Here is a 22,059-nt window from a genome sequence, read left to right as displayed (position 1 = left end):
AAAGTATCACTATTTGAAGATGATATGATAATGTACCTGAGTGACGCCAAAAATTCTACCAGGGAACTCCTACAGCTGAATAACACCTTCAGCAAAGTGGCTGGATACAAAATTAACTCAAAAAAATCAGTAGTCATTTGAGTTTTTTATCTTAGTCATTTTGATAGGTACAAGGTGAATTCTCAGGGTTGTTTTGATTTGCCTTTCTCTGAGGACTAAGAACTTCGAGCATTTCTTTAAGTATTTCTCTGCCATTCAATAATCCACTATTGAGAATTCTCAGTTTAGCTCTATACCCCATTTTTTAATTGGGTTACTTGATTTGTTGCTTTTTAACTTCTTAAGCTCTTTATATAATCTGGATATTAGCTCTCTAAGATGAGGTTAGTGAAGATCCTTTCCCAGTCTGTAAGCTGTCATTTTGTTCTGATGACAGTGTCCTTTGTTTTACAGAAGCTTTTCAGTTTCATGAGGTCCCATTTTTTGATTCTTAATCTTAGAGCCTATGCTGTTGGTGTTCTGTTCAGGAAGTTGTCTCCTGTGCCAATGAGTTCAAGGCTCTTCCCCACTTTTTCTTTTTTCCTTCTCTTTTTTTTTGCTGCTTTTTTTAATTTTAATTTTTATTAATTACAGTTTATTCACTTTTTATACCCCCTGTAGCTCCCTCACTCCTCCCCCCATCACACCCCCACTTCCCCTTCTCCACCTATGCCCCTCCCTCAGTCCAATTGTAGGGGAGGGTTTCCTCCCCTTCCTTCTAGTCTATGAGGTCTCATCAGGAGTGTCCGCATTGTCTTCCTCTGTGTCCTGGTAAGGATTCTCCCCACTCAGGGGGAGGTGATCAAAGAGCCAGCCTCTGAGTTCATGTCAGAGACAGTCCCCATTCCCATTACTATGGAACCCACTTGGACACTGAACTGCCAAGGGCTACATCTGTGCAGGGGTTCTTGGTTATCTCCATGAATGGTCCTTGGTTGGAGTATCAGTCTCAGAAAAGACCCCTGTGGAGAGATGTTTTGGTTCTGTTGCTCTCCTTGTGGCACTTCTTCCTCTCCATGTCTTACTATTTCCCACTTCTTTCATAAGATTTCCTGTACTCTGCTCAAAGCTTGGCCATAAGTCTCAGCATCTGCTTTGATATCCTGAGGGGTAGAGCCTTTCAGAGACCCTCTGTGGCAGGCTCCTAACTCGTTCTCTCCTATTTCCCGGTTCTGATGTCTATCTGCTTTGCCTTTCTGAATGGGGATTGAGCATCTTAGACAGAGTTTCTTTAGGTATACAGATTTTAGTATGTTTATCCTATATTATATGTCTAATATCCACTTATGAGTGAGTATATACCATGTGTGTCTTTCTGCTTCTGGGATAGCTCACTCAGGATGATTTTTGCCAGTTCCTACCATCAACCTGCAAATTTCATGATTTCCTTGTTTTTTTATTGCTGAGTAATATTCCATTGTGTAGATGTACCACAATTTCTGTATCCATTCCTCCACTGAGGGGCATCTCTGTTGTTTCCAGCTTCTGGCTATTACAAATACAACTGCCACAAACATGGTTGAACAAATGTCCTTGTTGTGTACTTGAGCATATTTTAGATATATGCCTAGGAGTGGTATAGCTAGATCTTGAGGAAGCACTATTCCTAATTGAGAAAGCGCCAGATTGATTTCCAGAGTGGTTGTACAAGTTTACATTCCCACCAGCAGTGGAGGAGGGTTCCCCTTTCTCCAAAATCTCTCCAGCATGGTTGTCACTTAAGTTTTTTATCTTAGCCATTCTGATGGGTGTAAAGTGAAATCTCAGGGTCATTTTGATTTGCATTTCCCTGATGACTAAAGACATTGAGCATTTCTTTAAGTGTTTTTTCGGCCATTGATATTCCTCTATTGAGAATTCTCTGTTTAGCTCTGTACTCCATTTTTGAATTGGATTACTTGATTTATTGCTTGTTTAGGTTCTTTATATATTCAGAATATTAGCCCTCTATCACATATAGGTTTGGTGAAGATCCTTTCCCAACCTGTAGACAGTTGTTTTGTTCTGATGAGTGTCCTTTGCTTTACAGAAGCTTTCCAGTTTCATGATGTCCCATTTATTGACTGTTGCTCTTAAAGCCTGTGCTGTTGGTGTTCTGTTCAAGAAGTTGTCTCCTGTGCCAATGATTCAAGGCTCTTCCCCACTTTTTCTTCTAATAGGGTTAGTGTGTCTGGTTTTATGTTGAGGTCTTTGATCCACTTGGACTTTAGTTTTGTGCAGGGTGATAAGTATGGATCTATTTGCATCTTTCTACATATAGACATCCAGTTAGACCAGCACCATTTTTTGAAGATGTTATCTTTTTTTCAGTTGTATGGAAATCATGTTTGTAGCAGATTTATTTGTAATAGCCGCTATCTGGAAATAACTCAGATGTCCCTCAACAGAGGAATGGTTGCAGACATTGTGGTACAAATACATAATGGAATACAACTGAGAAATTAAAAACAAGGAAATCGTGAAATTTGCAGGCAAATGATGGAAACTAGAAAAGATCATCCTGAGTGAGCTATCCCAAAAGCAGAAAGACACACATGGTATATATTTACTTATAAGTGGATATTAGAAATATAATATAAGATAAACATACTAAAATCTGTACACCTAAATAAGCTAAGCAAGAAAGAGGACCCTGGGTAAGATGATCAGAAAGGCCAACAGGATGGACATCAGAAGAGGGGGGAAAACAGGGAACAGGACAGGAGCCTACAGCAGAGGGCCTCTGAAATACTCTACCCAGCAGGGTATTAAAGCAGATGCTGAGACTCATAGCCAAACTTTGGGCAGAGTGCAGGGAATATTATGAAAGAAACAGGAGATGAAAAACGTAGCGGGGACAGGAGCTCCACAAGGAGAGCCAACAGAACCAAAAGAATCTGGGCACAGGAGTGTCTTCTGAGATTGATAATCCAACCAAGGACCATGCAAGGAGATAACCTAGAACCCCTGCAGAGATATAGCCCATGGCAGCTCAGTGTCCAAGTGGGTTCCATAGTAATGGGAACAGGGACTGTCTCTGACATGAACTCAGTGCCTGTCTCTTTGATTACCTCCTCCTGGGTAGGGAGCAGCCTTACCAGGCCACAGTGGAAGATAATGTAGCCAATCCTGACTAGACAAAATAGGCTAGGGTCAGAGGGAAGGGGAGGAGGACATCCCCTATCAGTGGATTTGGAGAGGGGTATGAGAGGAGAAAAGGGAAGAATGGTGGGGTTGGGAGGGGATGTAGGAGGGGTCTACAGCTGGGATTCAAAATGAATAATTTGAAATTAAAAATAAATTAATTTTAAAAATTAAGTTCTAGATCTGCAGGGCGTGATAGAGTAGACCTATAATCCCAGCACTCAGAGAGGCAGAGGCAAGCGGATCTTTGTAAGCTCAAGGCCAGCATGCTCTACAGAATGAGTCCTGGAAATCCAAGGCTACACAGAGAAACCCTGTCTCAAAAATAATTAGCTAAATAAAAATAAATAAATAATAAAAGTAAAAATAATAAATAAACAAATAAAGTTCCATATCTGTCACATCACAGTAAACCACTGTCACTGATTATGGGGAAAATTATTTAAAGTAGTTATGGGAAGAAAAAAAATTGAGATATAAAATGTTTCAAAGGCCAACTCTTAAGCAGGCTGGATTGGAAATCTTATTTACATAACTACTGCTGCATAAAGAAACAATACAATTTTCTTGAAGGAAAATATTTTCTAACAATTATCTTCAATCCACAGTTACTTATAACTGGGGTTCTTAACCTGTGGGTCTCAATTCCTGGGGGGTCTAGAGAGTCAAATGATCTTTTGACAGGACTCCCCTAAGACCATGAGAAAACACAGATATTTACATTATGATTCATAACAGTAGGTAACATAGAGTTATAAAGTAGCAGCAAAGTTAATTTTATGGTTGGAGGTCAGTACAACATGAGGAACTGCATTAAAGTGTTGCAGAATTAGAACTTTAGCCACTCCTACCCCATTATGCCCTGACCAGGTATAGGCCGTTTAACGAATCAATCAGGTATAATGTTAGGAAGGTTTACAAAAATAGCCATCCTTGTGGCTAAAGTTCCTGGCTTTGGAGAGAATCACTGGAGACAGACAGATGGGTAGAAGAAGGAAGAAGGACACCAGGATGGGTTAGTGTGGAGAAGAAACCATGTGGACCAAAAGAAAGAACTCCAATAATGATATTGAAAGGCCCAGATGAAGATTAAAAGCAAGTACCATGAGATTATGTATGGATGAGGAGACCAGATGAGGAGGATTGTGGTGGATACCATTGGATGGGGGCTGGGAGATGGATGGTGAGGATTTTGAAACATTGCAAGAAAAAAAAAATCTTCCCAGCCCAAGATAAATAGGGCAATTGTAAATCTAACTGGTGCCTGTGTCTCATTATTTGTGACAGTGTGCTAGGTAATACCATTGCAATACTCTTAGGGTTAATAATAAACAATTATAGCCCAACAGCCATTTTTTAAATTTACTACAACAACTCTTCATGCCTCCCCACTTGTAGCTCCATTTTATATTGTGAGGGAACTGATATGCATCCCTCATGTGCAAGCTCATGCAAAAAAATAAATAAATAAATACCACATATACACACACACTAACCTTCACCTTACACACATGCTCAGCACTTGCATGTAAGTGTGCCAAAAAGAGTAGTCATGGAGTGGACATGACTTCTAATGTGTCCTCATGGTCACCATTTCTGTCCTAGGATCTTGCTTTAAAACAGAAATGTGACAAGTTCCCCCAAAGCAAGGGAGGGTTGCACTCTATCAAGCTGTTATCTGTCCCGCCCCATGAGACTCTCGAGTGAAAACTTAGCATTCCTGATTGGCAACAGCAAATATGGAAGCCAATTTCCCATTCACTCTGTGCTCCTTCTGCAAGAGACATGAGTATGCCAAGATGGACGGACGGACTCACCAGACTGTTCATCTTGGAGGACGAGGACCCTGCTCTGTGCTTTCTCAAGCTGCTGGCTTCCACATGCCCGTCCTTCGGCTTTAGGACCACTCGGCCACTCCCTGCTGTTCCTTCAGATGAGGACCGCAGCCGCCTCTCTATGTATCTTCCTTCTCGATATGGACTGAGGCTACTGGCAAGAACTTTTCCAAGACAAATAGACAAATGAATATCAATACTTAAGTGGAATTTTTAGTCAATGTACCATTTTAAGATAATGTAAAATGATTCAAAAGTTCTCTACCTCATGAAAGTTTCTGAGCTTGAAGTAACTATTTATTTTATGCTTTCTGAAGGCTCAGGGTAGTCACATAGCAAATCTGTCTGTGTATCACATTTGTCATTTCATCACTCAGGCATCTGAGGCAGGAGGATTGCTGTTAGTTTAAGGCCAGATGGTCCTCATGGAGAATTAGGGCCACCGAGTGACACTTTGTCTCAAAAATTAACAAACAAAAAATGTGTAGTCCTCTCTTGGTATGTTTAAAACAAATCCATCCATTTAGACTACAAACCTGTTGTGTTCTGAAGGGACCAGTTCAACAATCATCTTATGGCTTTTGATAGGCTAACATGTCATTTGATTTAATTTTAATTGTATTTGATAATTTGGATCATTCATATACTATAGCAGAGCTAACAGTCTGAACTAGGCATCGAGATGAGCGCTACCTGGCTGTGCTCCCCAGCGGTGTGTCTCCAGATCTGCAAAATCTGAAACACGAGGAGCTCCCTGAGATCCAGCACATTATCTCTGGATACACAGCATCACTTTCAGCAATGAGACAGTCACTGCTAGCAGCAGTGTTAATGACAAACAGTAAAATAATGAAATATAGCACATAAAACAGCCAAGCGATTGGAGGCACATCCAACTATTCCCTTGAATACTTTCTGGAAACAAAGTGAAATAATTTCCATGTACACATGTGTGCACACCCACAGAGACTCACACAAAATCATATGCACACACATAAACATACCCCTACACACTCATATTACAGTCAAAGTGAAGGCATTTAAAACTACATAACTAGTTAATGTTCAGGTAGGTTTTGAACTTGGCAGGTTTTCTCACTCCAAGAATGGTCTTTTCATAGCCCGCAATCCTTTTGTATTGAAAGATAGAATTTATTTATATTGAAACATAGATTTAGTTAATAGAGCCTTATTACTACAGGAAGCAGAACTGAAACTATACACATTTCCTTCATGAAGAGTTTGACTGGCATGCCTCCGTTTCATTAACTAGAAAGCACCAATACTTCCACAGTCATATAACCAAGAAGGCTTTCTTTCCTTCCACCTTCCTCTGAGGTCAAAATAACACAAACAAGACAGCTAATAAAAACGAGTCTCACAGACTTACATTTTCATTATAGCTAGGGTAAGTTTAAAATCAATCAAAGCAAACACTTAACAGAAACTCTGAATACAAGGAAAGCACGGCTTCCGCTTAAAATCTAAAGTAAAAATAACTGATCAACTAGTAATGTAAAATAATTTACACAGTTTTTGCCAGAGGAAAATCTGCATACCTTTGGCGGCATTTGGTTCATATCCGTAAGACGATTTGTTAAAAACATGATGCTCCCCAGAAGAAGGAATTACCCTTGAATCTGAAACAGGGTGGGCCCCTTTAATGCATTCAGCCAGCGTCTTGTGCTGGTCGTGGGAACCCAGTGTCCTGGGCGAGCCGGTCCTCAGCATTGGTTCTCCACCCTGTGCCAAGGAGTTCTCTTCTCCTTGATGAACAGCTGCTGAGTGTGTCTCCGGGTCACTCCCATTCCTGACAGGGGACTCAGTGCCTGGCAGTAACACTTCCCTCTGGTTAGCGCGAGAGGTCTCCGGCGAAGAATGCAGTTCAGTGCTACCCCGACCTTCCAGCCTGTACCTCCCCGGAGACATCACAGTACAGAGCGCAGTGCCCGCAGAGTCCATCGTAGTCTTTGCGACAGCAGTGGGACTGGGAGCGGGCTGAGAGGTAGCGTCATTGTGGCCAAAGTTGTCGCGGTGTGATGCCGTGCTTCCACTGTTAGGAAAGGCATCTGCCTCGGACAAAGAATCTTCAGTCAAGGCCAAAAATTCTGAAGGGGTCTGAGCTGTAGTCAGGTCAGCAGAAAGCAGAGGCGACTGCAAGGAACTTCCTGCGCGCTCTGTTACATCCACAGAGCAAGACAGGGAAGGCCGTCCCAAGGCAGTTTCCCGCTCTTGGCACTGTGCAATAGCCAGGGAGAATTCAGGCTGCTGTACCAATGACGTGGGTTGGCTCTGTGGAACCGATTTAGAAAATTTAGAGTGAGATGAAAATGATTTGGGGAGTAGCTTCTTTGTTGACTGTTTAAGAGAACGGCGAGTTTGCTCTTCTGTGAATCCAGAATCGTCCCCTTCACTTCTGCCAGAACTTAGACAATTTATAAAGACATTCTTATTAGTTGAAGGCTCCTTTTCCCTTTCAAAATCTTCCGTCAAAGATCGTGTTATCTTCTTATTTCGTGAGCTACTAAAACCCACAGAATGTCTTCCCCTGGTTTTGACTTGTTCCTCCAAACTTAGTTTCTGCATATTGCTGTGAGTGGGTTGAGCACCATTGGAAATACTAAGGTTCTGGTCGGTGGGTTCTGGCTTGGGGTCACTCCCCTTCTTGTGGTGGAAGCTGATGGAGGGAGCACGGAATATACTCCTGCGTTTCCCCGTGCTCCCTGAGCTGGAGTTAGTGCTAGAAGGAGAGGAGCTGTGGACACCAGCTGTGTTACTGGAAGAGGGTGAAGAAGGGAGAGAATCATGTCTTCTGCTAATACTTTTCCTGAATATTGGCAACCGGGAGACCAGAGTGCATCGTCTTGATCCTGAGTCCCCCATTGGGACCCCGAGGCTTGCACTGCAATGGCCAATTTAGCAGCCTGGGAAAAGTTAAAACAAAGACAACAAATCAATAGAATTCAATCTTGACCAGGACCCAGAAAAGCAAAACACAGGGTTTCAAGACAAAGAATGAAATTTGGTGTATATTACAATAGTATGCCAAAATTCAGGATTTAATGGACAATGGACAAATCGGAAACACCAAACAGTTATGACAGTATTAATGTTGATGCACCTGGGTGCCAGTGACCAAGAAGGTGGAGGAGTGGATGAAAGGTGGCTGCTCTAATCCACTAACTTTGATACTCAAAGAAGTCTTCTTGACCCGATCCAGATCTGAGTCCAGCTTAAAGTCAATACAGGATACAGGATGCTTGGCTTCACTGGAATGAGGAGCAGAGAGCTGCTGGCATGTTCCCCTACAGGCATTGTCACTTACTCAGCCAGTCTTAAAGTAACCTGTGCATTCAAACTTACAGCTCTTGTATGACTTTTCACCACAGACTTTCATGATATATCAGAGTTGGCTCCTGTTCTGGTTTGATAAAAGACATCACTTAATTTTGATATTTCTGATTACTTTGTCTTGCAGTGTTGGGCTGGAAACCCAGTGAGCTCAGTATAGGCAGGCAAGCATTAGTTCCTTCTGTGTGGCTGAGAGTGGCTCTTTCGAGTTCCTACTTTGACTTCGCAATAATGATGGAGTGCAATCTAGGTTTGTGCATTAAAAGTAAACCCATTTTCCACTAAGTTGTATGTGTTTAACTTGCCCAAATACTTTACCACAGCAACAGAAATGAAGCAAGAATACTTACAAAGTTGTGGGGTTTGGGTCTTTCTCACGTTTCCTTAGTTTCTGTTAAACACTGTGAGTCCCGTCCCCTCCCACATCTGTCTGCCCCACGTCAATGCTGCCAAATCTCTCCCTTGGTTCCTTCGTATACGTTCTGCGCCCTCCTTCCCCCTTAGGACCTCTTCCCCTCTCTGTATAATGGGCCCTTTCTAGCTTCCTGCTTCTAGGAACACTCCACATTAAACACATGAATCTAAACTTTCAATGTTAACATCCACATATGACAGAGAACATTCAGTTTGTCTTCTGAGCCTGGGTTATCACACTTAGCATAATATTGTTCAGCTTCATCCACTGTCCTGCAAATATGTTGATTCCACTTTTCTTTACAGCTGAATGAAACTCCATTGCACATAGATGACATTTTCATGGTACACAGATTACTGCCATTGTTATTGGTTGCCCACCAAAACTAGACAGTAAGACCCTATTGCTGAAGACACCGCACCCTTTGGTTGCAGGACAAAAAGAAATCAAACTGGAACTGATCTGAAGGCTTCTGCCCTGCTGGTTGCCAGAATGCATGCCGTCTGGAGTGCAGGGAGAGTGGTCAATGTTCTTAGCCAGTTGTAGACCTGAGATGCTACAATACTGGCGAGCCAAGCACATGTGCTCATTGGCTCCAGAGCAACCTGGATGCTCCAGGAGGAATTAGTCACTCTCTGACAGGATCTGAGGACTGCTAAATGGGGTGTGAGGGGGAACTCATGGCTGATTCCGTAAATCACATGGCTGAGGAGACCATGGGCCCGAGAGTAGAACTCACAGTTTTGCTAAATAAGGACATTATAATTGGCACCAAAACACTATCATTGACATATATAATGTATCAAAATATTTCTTGGCCTTTTCTTTGGGATGTTTGTTTGTTTGTTTGTTTGTTTGTTTGTTTGAATCAGCACTCAAACTGAAAGAGTAACTCAATTATAGAACTCCTTAGCAAGTATTTAGAAGACAGGTGTGAAAATGTTTTCAGAAAAGCTTCTGCCTTTAAATACTTAAAGCAAACGACGAGACCTCCAAGAGGTGAATGCGGAGTACATAGGCTATTCATGTTGCTTCGTTAAGGGGAACCCTGTCCTTGGGTAGTATAAAAATCTATCAAAAATAAAAGGGTTTTCACTCCTTATACTATGCATAATAAATGTAATAAGGTCCTCAGTTGTTGTGTAGTTGGGGTCCCCCACCTTTGGGGTTCTGAATGAGCATGAACCCCACTCACTCCTAGAGTTGGCTGCTTGATCAGGACTTGGTTGAACTGTTTGAGAAGGATTAAGTGTCGTCTCACTGGAGGGGGTTGTCACTGGGGATGGGCTTCGGGATTTCCAAAGCCTACGCCAGGTCAGGTCAGTCATCTGGCCCCCTCTCTTCCTTGACTCCAACTTGCAGATGAGAATGTAAGCTCTCAGCTGCTGGTCCAGTGCCATGCCTACCCACCTGAAGCCACACTCTCTGCATGACGATCACAGACTCACTCTTTGAAACTATAAGCAAGCCCCAATTAAATCTTTCTTTAATATAAATAATATATAATGAAATGAAAGGTTCATTAAATTTATTTTACATTAAGTCTTGTTTCCTACTGGAAGGAATAAGTGGCAGAAAGTCAAAAGGCATGTAGTTGATTTTCCCGTAGTCTTGAGAAAAGCTATGTGGGACCTGACTATTGTCTGTATCTCCAAGCTGCCCATCTGTGCATCACTCTTCACTGTTTTACCTTCATCCTTTGAAGAGCCAAGACTATGTCTGCTTGCTTAGTCATCCATTAAATAAGAAATACACTAGCACCTAGTATAGAATGGATTTTGCTTTGAGCACATCAATATTTCAAACATAAGTAAACACATCACACTGTACCAGCCTTTATCTGAAGCTTATCAGAAGTCACTCAAATTATGAAAAGTCATTTATCAAGAAATTGTGATTAGACACCTGAGACATATAGCTAATATAATATTGGGTAAATTAATTAAAACAGGGTCTCATCATATCACCTTCATGATACACAAAAGATGTGTCCTAAGACTGACATAGTAATTTCATTCCTCCTTACTTTATTATTATAATTGTAAATGTAACCTTTTAATTATTTAATAAAATTTACATATTTCATTTTTATACATTTTGAAATGAGAGAACAATCTTTCTCAATTACTTTTTATTGAGTGTGAGGGGGTGGGTGCTGATATGCACATGCCAAAGCTTATTTGGAAGTCAGAGAACATTGGGCAGCTTATTCCCTCTTTCTACTATGCGTTCTAGGAACTGAAATCAGGTTGTCAGTCCTTTGTGGACAATGCCTTTACACTGAGACAGCTCACAGCCCTCTTTTCTCAATTATCACCTAATCTTTCTTAACCAAATATTCTTGAAAACACAAAAGCCTGTTGTCTATAGGCTTCAACGACCATAAGCATTATTGACTTTAGAGAAAACAAGCTTATTACATACACCAAAAATACCTCTTCCTGCAGATGCAACTGACGATATAAATTCTGTGGCCTCAGATGCAATCTCTGTGAGTCAGCAGTAGCATGAACTAGAACAATGGGAAATGTTATCACAGAAGCTAGAGAGATGACTTGTAGCGAAAACAGCTTACTGCTCTTGGAGAGAACCCAGGTCTATTCCCCAGCACCCACATGGCAGCCTATAGCTGCCTATAGCTGCCTGCATATCCAGTTCTATGGGATCTGACACACTGTTCTGGCCTCTAGTACATTCATGCATGTGGTATACATACAGAGAAACCAACATAAATGCATACAAAAGTAATAAAAATGAATTTTTACATGGGAACTTCCCTAGTTATGACATACCACAGCAGAAATCCATGGCCCTCCTGTCACAGAGGGCATATTCACTCTCTAATGTTTTAATGGTGAGCTATATTCCAGCAAATGGCAAATAGGCATGCAACATGAGACATGAAAGCAAGTGATAGGTAGGTGGGAACTGCAATATAGAAGTCAGTGTGAAAACAGTCACTCATAAAAATCTATGCTTATAAACAAACTTGTTTATTTGAAGTGACCTAATACAAGGAATACTTTAACATTTTATTATGAACTTCCCCTAAGCTCCATTTTTATTTGTATTTAAAAACTATGTAAAATCATTATTTGAAGCTTTTGTGATGAAAGCAGCAAAAGGTAAATCTAGTCCCTGCCCCACTCTAACTCATAAAAGTTTTCAAAAAATAAATAAGGACAGACAAAATGACCACTCTCAAAAGAAGTCTACCAGGGAAAACACAAGAAAGAAAATGCACGGACAAATTCTCTACAAGTAACAATTTTTAACTTTCAGTCATTCAGAAATAAATCATATATAACAATATCAAAACATGCAGTTTGAGGAGATTTCCTAGGAACTTTATAAAGTCATGCTGACTCAACAGGATTAGCTGAGTGTTTAGGGCTTAGTGGGAAAGATAAGACCTGCTGTTATCCAGCAGCATTTTTAGATTTTAATCATCATGTTATTTTCCTGTGAATGAAATGCACAATTATTTTTTGAAAAAAAATGCCTCATTTAGTCTATCTTTTTAATTTTTATTTTTATATTAATTACAGTTTATTCACTTTGTATCCCAGCTATAGCCCCCTCTCTCATTCCCTCCAAATCTCTCCCTCATCTCTCTCTCTCCTTCCATGCCCTTCTCCAAGTCCACTGATAGAGGAGGTCCTCTTCCCTTTCCATCTCACCCTTGCCTATCAGGTCTCATCAGGACTGGCTGCATTGTCCTCCTCTGTGGCCAGGTAAGGCTGCTTCCCACTCAGAGGGAGGTGATCAAAGAGCCAGCCATTGAGTTCACATCAGAGACAGTCCCTGTTCCCATTACTAGGGAACCCACTTGGATACTGAACTGCCATGGGCTACATCTGTGCAGGGGTTCTAGGTTATCTCCCTGCATGGTCCTTGGTGGGAGTATGAGTCTCAGAAAAGATCCCTGGGCCCAGAATTCTTGGTTCTGTTGCTCTCCTTGTGGAGCTCCTGTCCCCTCCAGGTCTTTTCTTATGCAAACCAGAAAACAATCAAAGTATTTTGAGCATGGAAATCATTCCTACAAGCAGGCAACAGCTACTCTGTCACCGGGATCAGGGAAGACTCCAAGGAATCAGTCACATAAAGAGAGTGAGATCACACACCCAGGAATGATTTGGCTCAGAAATCATATTGCTGAAAATAAGAACTTAATTAATAAATTGTTAAAATCATATGGAATTAGCCATTGTGAACATATTATTTATTCTGAAGTAAGATGATCTACTGCCTTAAAGAATTGGGATGTGGAGCATGAAAAGAAAAAGAAGGAAAGAGAAGGGGGGAAGAGGGGAGTTGGGAAAGAGGAGTATGGAAACTCGACAAAACTTCAGACCCCAGCGACTAACTCATCATGGGCAGTTAACATGCTCTGCTGTGCACATGGATGACTCTCCTTCAATGTGTGACTTTCTCAAGTCCTTTCACCCAGACTCCAGAGTTCACACATGTTTCAGACCAGACATCTGCTGATGCTTACCCCAGTCACCACATAAAGTGTACCAGAGGCTGAGAGACTCAAGTGCCAGTGGGGCAGAAATTAGTCTGACTACCCATTTTCACTGAATAAATCATGCTGTAAGCAATACGGCAAACATTATTTGACTTGTCTCTCACAGAAACAGGTCATCCTTTATCCAAAGGCTTGGAGTCAATAATATTTATAGTTTCATATTTTGAAATAAGTGCATAGAGATAAGGAATATTTCAGGGATGGTACATAAAGACTAATGGTAAATTTTATCTTCTACATACATTTCATATACATAAAGTTGGGGTGGTTTTTCTGTTGTACCCTTAGTGTACCTGTGCCTGTGCTGCGACCATTTATGAGGTGAAGTATGGAACGTCCCACTAAAGTGTTGTTCCATGTGTAGTGTTTCAAGTTTGGGAGCACATGGGATTTCCAGATTAGGGATTCGCCACTATACTCCCCTTCCTTTCTGTGACCCACATATTTGACCATGATTGATCCCTCTCTTGGCCATATACAACTAAATAACTACAACAACAAAATATTCAGACAATAGTTCAGAATTAAACCATTATGTCAGACTCTGAGCATGATTCCCAAAAGGTGAAATTTCATTTGTTTAGGAACAACCATGACCACATAGCAAATGTATAGTGATGACAGGAAAGTGGGCACCTGGAGATATAGGATGTTTGTTCATAACAGTTGCATTATTTTATAATATCCTATTACAGAATTTGGTTAGATTTAAGAGTACGTATTAGTTAAAGGAAACTCTGTGTTCTAGAGTAGGATGCTTAGATGCATAGTCCAGGTGATGTTTCCTAAATGAACAGTTTACTAAAGGAATCCTCTGGGGACACAGAAAAGAAACAAAGACAAAGGTTGTGGGAATGCCTAGAAAAATGTGAGCAAAGGCTCCAGGGAACGTTGAGATGGGCTTTAGGACAATCCCTGAGGCCTGAGACAGGGATCAGGTGTTAATGCCAGTCAGTAACATGTAGCAGACTTTCTAAAAGAATGAGAAATCACTGTCAAGACAGTCAATGAACAAGGACTTAATATCTGGAATTCATAAAGAATTCCATCCAAATCAATAAGAAAAAAAATCTTAAAGGAGAAGTAAATGAGCAAGGAATATAAACACTTCTTAGAAAAGAACAAATGAATTAAAATGAATTAAAAATATAAGAAATTATAATTAGACTTATTAGTGATTGGGAAATCTGGAAACAGAACTCCAGTAAGACAATGAAGAGCAGAACGCACACAGAGAAAAGACTACAGTTGGTTCATGAAATGGTTAAGTTTGTAGAATACCTGCTGAGCAAGCAAGAACCTGAGGTATCCCCAGGAACTGTGTAACATTTCACAAGTGGCCTGCATGTGTAAACCTAGGGAAGGGAGGCCTAATCTTAGATCCCTTTGACCCACTGGCCAACACTCCAGCCAGCCAGGGAGGCCCAGGTTCAGTGAGATACCCTGTCAAATGGGAAGTGATCAAGAAAGACAAGTAGTGTCAACCTCTGGCCTCCACATATGCACATGCAAATACTCACAAATGCACTGAACTACATACAAACAAAAATTAATATGCAAAAAGAGGAATACGAACAAGAGGAGATTTACAGAGAAACCTCCATTGCCAATCAATTTCTGAACAGACATTCAACTCATCAATTACCAAGAAAAACCAGAAATGGCTTCTACTCTTAATATTTTGAAAGTTAATAATGGCACGCTTGTGAGTTTAGCACTGAGAGACTTAAGAAGGAGGTCCCAGTCATCAGAGAGGCTTCCTGCTGCAACAAATGGGCACAAACACAGAGACCCACAGTCAGACGTTATCCAGAGAGAAAGACCTTGGAACAAACAGCTCGAAATGAAATCTCAATCAAACCCCTCCCCTCAGAGATCAGAAGTGCTAAGAACCGGGGCGCGCGGGGGGGGGGGGGTGTCCAAGATGGCAGCAACCAATGTGCACCATATCTGAAGGGCAGAGGATCTGAAACTACAAAATTGGTGAGTGGAGGGGCAGCTGAACCCATAACAACGACATTGAGGCTTCCTGGGAGAAAGGGGACAAACGCTGAGCTGAGACCATTTGGATTTGGGTCACCCGTGGACTTCTCTGGGAACTTCACTAGGGACTTTTCCACGGACTTCTCCTGGGGACTCAATCCCCAGGTGCTTCCCCTTAACCGCCTTCCTTCTCCCTCCTTGACAGAGGCCTCTGAGACAGCCTGCAGTGCCTGCCACAGAGCCCAGGGCCCAGCCCAAAGTGTCAGCTATTCCTAGCAAAAAACTCCCTGCTCAGGATCTGGGACAGAGAATGCTCAATCCACCGCCATCCCAGCACTCCCCCTTGATCAGCCTCCATACTTCTTCCCTGGCCGAGGCGGAGGCTGTGGAGGCGGCCCTCAGTGCCCACCACAGAGCACAGTGCCGGGTCCCCAATGCCTGGGGCTCCTAGCACAGCATGCAGTGCTGGAGGGCACCAAGTTCTGTGGCTGCAGCACCACTGAACTGACGGATCTCCTATACCTGCATTTGCCCCGGCAGGCAGGTTCAAATTAGAGAGTAGAGAACAAGGGGAACCCCTGTGCTTTCCGATTGTTCCTGCTGGAGAGTGAGTGCACCTTCAAGTGAGTGCTTGCAGAGCCCCAGATCCAGGGTCTCTCTAAGCAAGCATCCAGACATCAGTTCCCTACCACCCCCGCCCCCATTGTGGGCAATATAGGGATTCATGAGACAGCATTCTCAACATTGAAGCCCCTGCTCTGCGGATCCATCAGTGAAGTCCAGGCAAACACCTCCTAGAGCCCAGACAGATTGCATATCAGTGGCCTATAAGGGAATCTGTGCCTGCAAACAGCACCTGCGAACACAGCCCACAGACAGTGCCAGCATTACATTCCTTCCTTAGGTACAGGTGAAAAACCAATGCACACTTTCAAACAAGTGGACCTCTCTCATCTTCCTGAAAAACACTCCAGACACCAGAGAAAGACGGACCCAGTCTGAAGTACAGACTGCAGGGACTAACCGTGAGGGTTACAGATAAGCCGATGACCAGAGGTTGACATAAGAACAGACCCAAAAAAATCGGGACATCATGGCTTCAAAAACCAACCAACCCAAATCAATGGACTTTTCAATTCATTGGAAACACAGGAAAATTACTTCAGAGCTATGCCTATCCAGTTATTAGAGGCACATAAAGAGGAACAAATCTCTTAGAGAAATAGCCACATGAATAGAGACACATAAAGAGGAAACGAACAAATCTCTCAAAGAAATAGGCACACAAGTTGAGGCAAATAAAGAGGAAATGAACAAAGCTCTCAAACAAAAACAGGCAAATACAACCAAACAAAAAGTAGAGGCACATTTAGTGGCATATAGAAAGGAAATGAACAAAAAAATAGAAGCCATAATAGAAAGACAGGAATCCACATTAAAACAGATGAAGGAAATTGTGTAAGGTATGAAAACAGAATTAGAATCAATAAAGAAAACATGACTGGACAAAACCCTTTGCTGGAGAACTTAGAGAAAAGATCAGGAACCACAAAAGTAAGCATCATCAATAGAATACAAGAGATGGAACAGAGAATCTCAGGTGCTAAAGATACACTTGCAGAAATTGATACTTCTTTTAAAGAAAAAGTAAAATCAGAAAAGTTCCAAACACAAATAATCCAAGACATTAAGGATGACATAAAAAGACAAAATCTAAGAATAATAGGAATAGATGAAAAAGAAGATTCCAGGCTCCCAGGTCCAGAAAATATTTTCACGAAAATCATAGAAGAAAATTTTCCCAACTTAAAGAAAGAGATGTCCATAAACAAGAGGCCTGCAGAACACCAAATAGACTAGACCAGGAAAGAAACTCTTCATGTCACATCATAGTCAAAACACTAAACCTACAGAACAAAGAAAAAAAAATATTAAAAGCAGCAAGAGGAAAAGACCAAGTAATATGTAAAAGTAGACCTATCAGAATCACACCAGACTTCTCATCAGAAACTATGAAAACCAGATGAGTCTGGGCAGATGTCATGCAGACTTTAAGGGACCACAGATGCTAACCCAGACTACTATACCCAGCAAAGTTTCCAGTCAACATAGACGGAGAAAACAAAATATTCCATGACAAAACTAAACTTAATATCTACAAAACAACCCAGGCTTACAGAAGATACTAGAAGGAAAACTCCAATCCAACAAAAACAACTACACCCAAGAAAACAGGATATAGAAAACTACACAACAAAAACTTAAAAGAAAACAAACAAGCAATGAAACACAGTAACACCACCAACTCTACAATAAAAGAAATTAAGATTCCTTGATCACTATTATCAATATCAGTGGGACTCAACTCTCCAATAAAAAGACACAGGCTAACAGAATTGTTGCAGAAACAGGATCCAACATTCTGCTGCATCCAAGAAACACATCTCTGCAACAAAGATAAACACTACCTCAGAGTAAAGGGATGGAAAAATGTTTTTCAAACCAATGGACCCAGAAAACGAGCTAGGGTAGCTATCCTAATATTTAATAAAATACACTTTCAACCAAAATTAATCAAAAAAGGTGAAGAGGGGAATTACATTCTCATCAATGGAAAAAATCCACCAGGAGGACATCACAATTCTGAACAGCTATGCCCCAAATACAGGAGCTCCTACATTTGTAAATGAAACATTATTAAAGCTTAAATCACACATTGATCCCAACACCTTAATAGTGGGAGACTTCAACACCCCACTCTCACCAAGGGACAGATATCTAGACAGAAGCTTAATAATGAAATAAAGGCACTTACAGAGGTCCTAAATCAAATGGACCTAATAGACATCTACAGATCTTTCCACCCAAACTCAAAAGAATATACCTTCTTTTCAGCACCTCATGCAACCTTCTCCAAAATAGACCATATAGTTGGTCACAAAGCAAGCCTCAGAAGATATAAGAAGATTGAAATAATCCCCTGTATTCTATCTGACCACCATGGACTTAAGCTGGACTTCAGTAACAACAGAAATAGCAAAAGACTACACACACATGGAAACTGAACAACTTTCTACTCAATGACAGCTGGGTTAAGGAAGAAATAAAGAAAGAAATTAAAGACTTCCTAGAATTCAATGAATATGAAGGCACGACATACCCAAACTTATGGGACACAAGGAAAGCAGTGCTAAGAGGAAAATTCACAGCACCAAGTTCCTTCAAGAAGAAATTTGAAACATCTCATACAAGCAACATAACGGGACAACTAAAAGCCATAAGGGGGGGGGGAAGCAGATACACCCAAGAGGAGCAGAAGGCTGGAAATAATCAAACTCAGGGAGGAAATCAATAAATTAGAATCAAATAAAACTATTCAAAGAATCCATGAAACCAAGAGCTGGTTCTTTGAGAAAATCAACAAAAGAGACAAACCCTTAGCCAAACTAAATAAAAGGCAGAGAGAAACTATCCAAATCAGTAAAATCAGAAATGAAAAGGGGGATATAACGACAGACTGAAGAAATCCAAACAATCAAAAAGCCTATAAGCCACAAAATTTGAAAATCTAAATGAAATGGACAATTTTCTTGATAGATTCCATTTACCAAAATTAAATCAAGATCAGATAGAAAGACTGAATAGTCCTATATCCCCCAAGGAAATAGAAGCAGTCATCAACAGTCTCCCTCTCAAAAAAAAAAAAAAAAAAAAAAAAAAGCCCAGGGACAGATTGTTTCAGCACAGAATTCTACCAGAACTTAAAAAAAGTGTTACCTCCAATTCTCTTCAAACTATTCCACAAAATAGGAACAAAAGGAACATTACCAAACTTATTCTATGAAGCCATAGCCGCCTTGATACCTAAACCACACAAAGACCAAACAACAAAAAAGAACTTCAGACCTATCTCTCTTATGAATATTGATGAAAAAATACTCAATAAAATACCTGCAAACTGAATCCAAGAACACATGAAAGATATCATCCACCTTGACCAAGTAGGCTTCATCCCAGGCATGCAAGGATGGTTCAATATACAGAAATCCATCAGTGTAATCTACCAAATCTACCAAAAAAGCATTTGATAAATCCAACACCCATTTATGTTTAAAATGTTGGAGAGATCAGGGATACAAGGCACATACCTAAACATAGTAAAGACAATATAAAGCAATCCTATAGCCAACATCAAACTTAATGGAGAGAAACTTAAATCAATCCCAATGAAATCAGGGACAAGACAAGGCTGCCCACTCTCTCCATATCTATTCAACACAGTACTTGAAATATTAGCTAGAGCAATAAGACAAGTAAAGGAGATCAAGGGGATAGAAATCAGAAAGGAAGAGTTCAAAGTATCACTATTTTCAAATGATATGATACTATACATGAGCAACCCCAAAAATTCAACCAGAGAACACCTTCACTTGATAAACACTTTGAGCAAAGTTTCTGGATAGAAAATTAACTTAAAAAAAAAATCAGAAGCCCTCCTATATACCAAAGACAAAAGGGCCAAGAAAGAAATTAGGGAAACAACACCCTTCACAATAGCCACTAATAACATAAAGCACCTTGGGGTGACTCTAACAAAAAGGTGAAAGACCTATTCGAAAAGACTTCAAGTCTCTAAAGAAAGAAATTGAAGAAGATATCAGAAGATGAAAAGATCTTCCGTGCTCATGGATCGGTAGAATTAACATAGTGAAAATGGCCATCCTGCCAAAAGCAATCTACAGATTCAATGCAATTCCCATCAAAATACTAACACAATTCTTTACAGAACTTGAAAGAACAATTCTCAACTTCATATGGAAAAGCAAAACACCCAGAATTGCCAAAAAGATCCTGTACAACAACAAATCATCTGTAGGTATCTCCATCCCCAATCTCAAGCTGTAGTAAAGCTGTAGTACTATCTCAAGCAATAGTAATAAAACCTGCATGGTACTGGCATATAAACAGAATGGTGCATCATTGGAATCAAATAGAAGAACCAGAAAAAAAAAAAAAAAAAAAACACACAGCTATGGATACTTGATTTACTCATTTTTCCAACTTCAAAATTATGGTTTTTGTCTTATCTTATTATATTTTATTTTGTTATGTGTTATTCTTATCTCTTAGGCACCTGTTCTGTTTTAATGAGAGACAAAGCAGAAGTGGATCCACATGGGTAAGGAGGTAAAGAGGAACTGGGAGGTGAAGAGGGAGGGAAAGCTCTAATCAGATTATGTTCTGGAAGAAAAGAACCTACGTTTAATAAAAGGGGAACAAGGGGGAGGTCACAGGTCACACTGCCAACACCATTTAGAGATTTACAATATATTTATATATGTATATATATGTTAAATAAAAAGTCAAACCACAGCTCAGCATTATGGGAGAACAGCACAAGTCTGCAGGAGGAACAAACACAAGGAGATTCGGGGCACACGCAGCAATGAAAACCTCAAGCAGTGCTGCTGCCAGCGGCAGAAGAGACTTCTAAATGGTACCTTTTGCCCAAAGTAATAAACAAAGACTAAACATATTAGGTGAATATGAAATAACATAGAAAAAGTTTTCCAGATATTGGATCTTATAATCATGTTGCTATACAAAAGGCTAAATACATTTATGTTAACTGTATGTTTTAGAAAATAATGTGTAAAATAAATATTCTGAACATTCATAAATGTATAAAATCATGTGGGAAAGTCTGGAAAGGTATACTTCCAATCATCAGCCGTGGTTATGCTTAAAGTAAATTATTGCTTCAAATGTTGTCCTCAACAGGGACATTAGTGCTATATGTAATATGATATTTTGTAATAACTTTTTAAAATTAATTTTTTATTTTTTACATTAATTACAGTTTATTTACTTTTTATCCCAGCTGTAGCCTCCTCCCTCATTCCCTCCCAACCCTACCCTCATCTCCTCCCTGCCTCTCTCTAAATCCACTGATAGGGAAGGTCCTCATCCCCTTCCATCTGACTCTAGCTTATCAGGTCTCATCAAGACTGGCTGCAATGTCTTCCTCTCTGGCCTAACAATGCTGCTCTTCTCTAAGAGTGGGAGCGGGGGAGGAGGTCAAAGAACCAGCCACTGAGTTCATGTCAGAGACAGTCCCTATCTCCTTACTAGGAAACCCACTTGGATACTGAGCTGCCATGGGCTACATCTGAGCAGAGGTTTTAGGTTATATCCATACATGGTCCTTGGTTGGAGAAACAGTCTCATATAAGACCTGTGTCCAGATATATTTGGTCCTTTTGTAGATCCTGTCCCCTCCAGGTCTTACTAACTCCCCCTTCTTTCATATGATTCCCTGCACTCTGCCAGGTTTGGTTGAGTCTTAGTATCTGCTTTGATACACTGCTGGGTAGAGTCTTTCAGAGGCCCTGTATGGTAGGCTCCTGTCCTGTTTCTTGTTTTCACCTACTTCCAATGTCCATCCCATTTGTCTTTCTAAGTGAGGATTGTGTTTAGCTTCTTTAGGTGTACAGATTTTATTATGTTTATCCTCTTTTTTAGGTCTAGTATCCACTTATAAGTGATTATATACCGTGTGTCTACCTCTGGGATACCTCACTCAGGATGATCTTTTCTAGATCCCACCATTTGCCAGCAAATCTCATGATTTCCTTGTTTTTAATTGCTGCGTAGTAGTCCACTGTGTAAATGTTCCTCTGTTGAGGGACATCTGGGCTGTTTCCAGCTTCTGGCTATTACAAATAAAGCTGCTACAAACATGGTTGAACAAATGTCCTTGTTGTGTACTTGAGCATAGTTTG

General features: G+C 40.6%; 1 protein-coding gene across 6 annotated transcripts in view; it reads right to left on the bottom strand.

Moving 5' to 3' along the window:
* Ccser1 (coiled-coil serine rich protein 1) overlaps positions 1-22,059 on the bottom strand; it is a 1,241,689-nt gene that overhangs the window by 1,100,617 nt on the left and 119,013 nt on the right. For all 6 annotated transcript variants that reach the window (XM_060373765.1, XM_060373766.1, XM_060373767.1 and 3 more), the window contains exons 2-3: positions 6,557-7,921; positions 4,980-5,161 (exon numbers count right to left, since the gene is read on the bottom strand). In XM_060373765.1, the coding sequence (XP_060229748.1) occupies positions 4,980-5,161; positions 6,557-7,880 (1,506 nt within the window). In that variant the 5' untranslated portion in view covers positions 7,881-7,921. The remainder of the gene's footprint in view (positions 1-4,979; positions 5,162-6,556; positions 7,922-22,059) is intronic.

The sequence above is a fragment of the Meriones unguiculatus genome, chromosome 21 (assembly GCF_030254825.1).
Source record: "Meriones unguiculatus strain TT.TT164.6M chromosome 21, Bangor_MerUng_6.1, whole genome shotgun sequence".
NCBI lineage: Eukaryota > Metazoa > Chordata > Mammalia > Rodentia > Muridae > Meriones > Meriones unguiculatus.
Note: the sequence above shows the minus strand (reverse complement) of the source record. Positions and strands in the feature narration are given on the sequence as shown.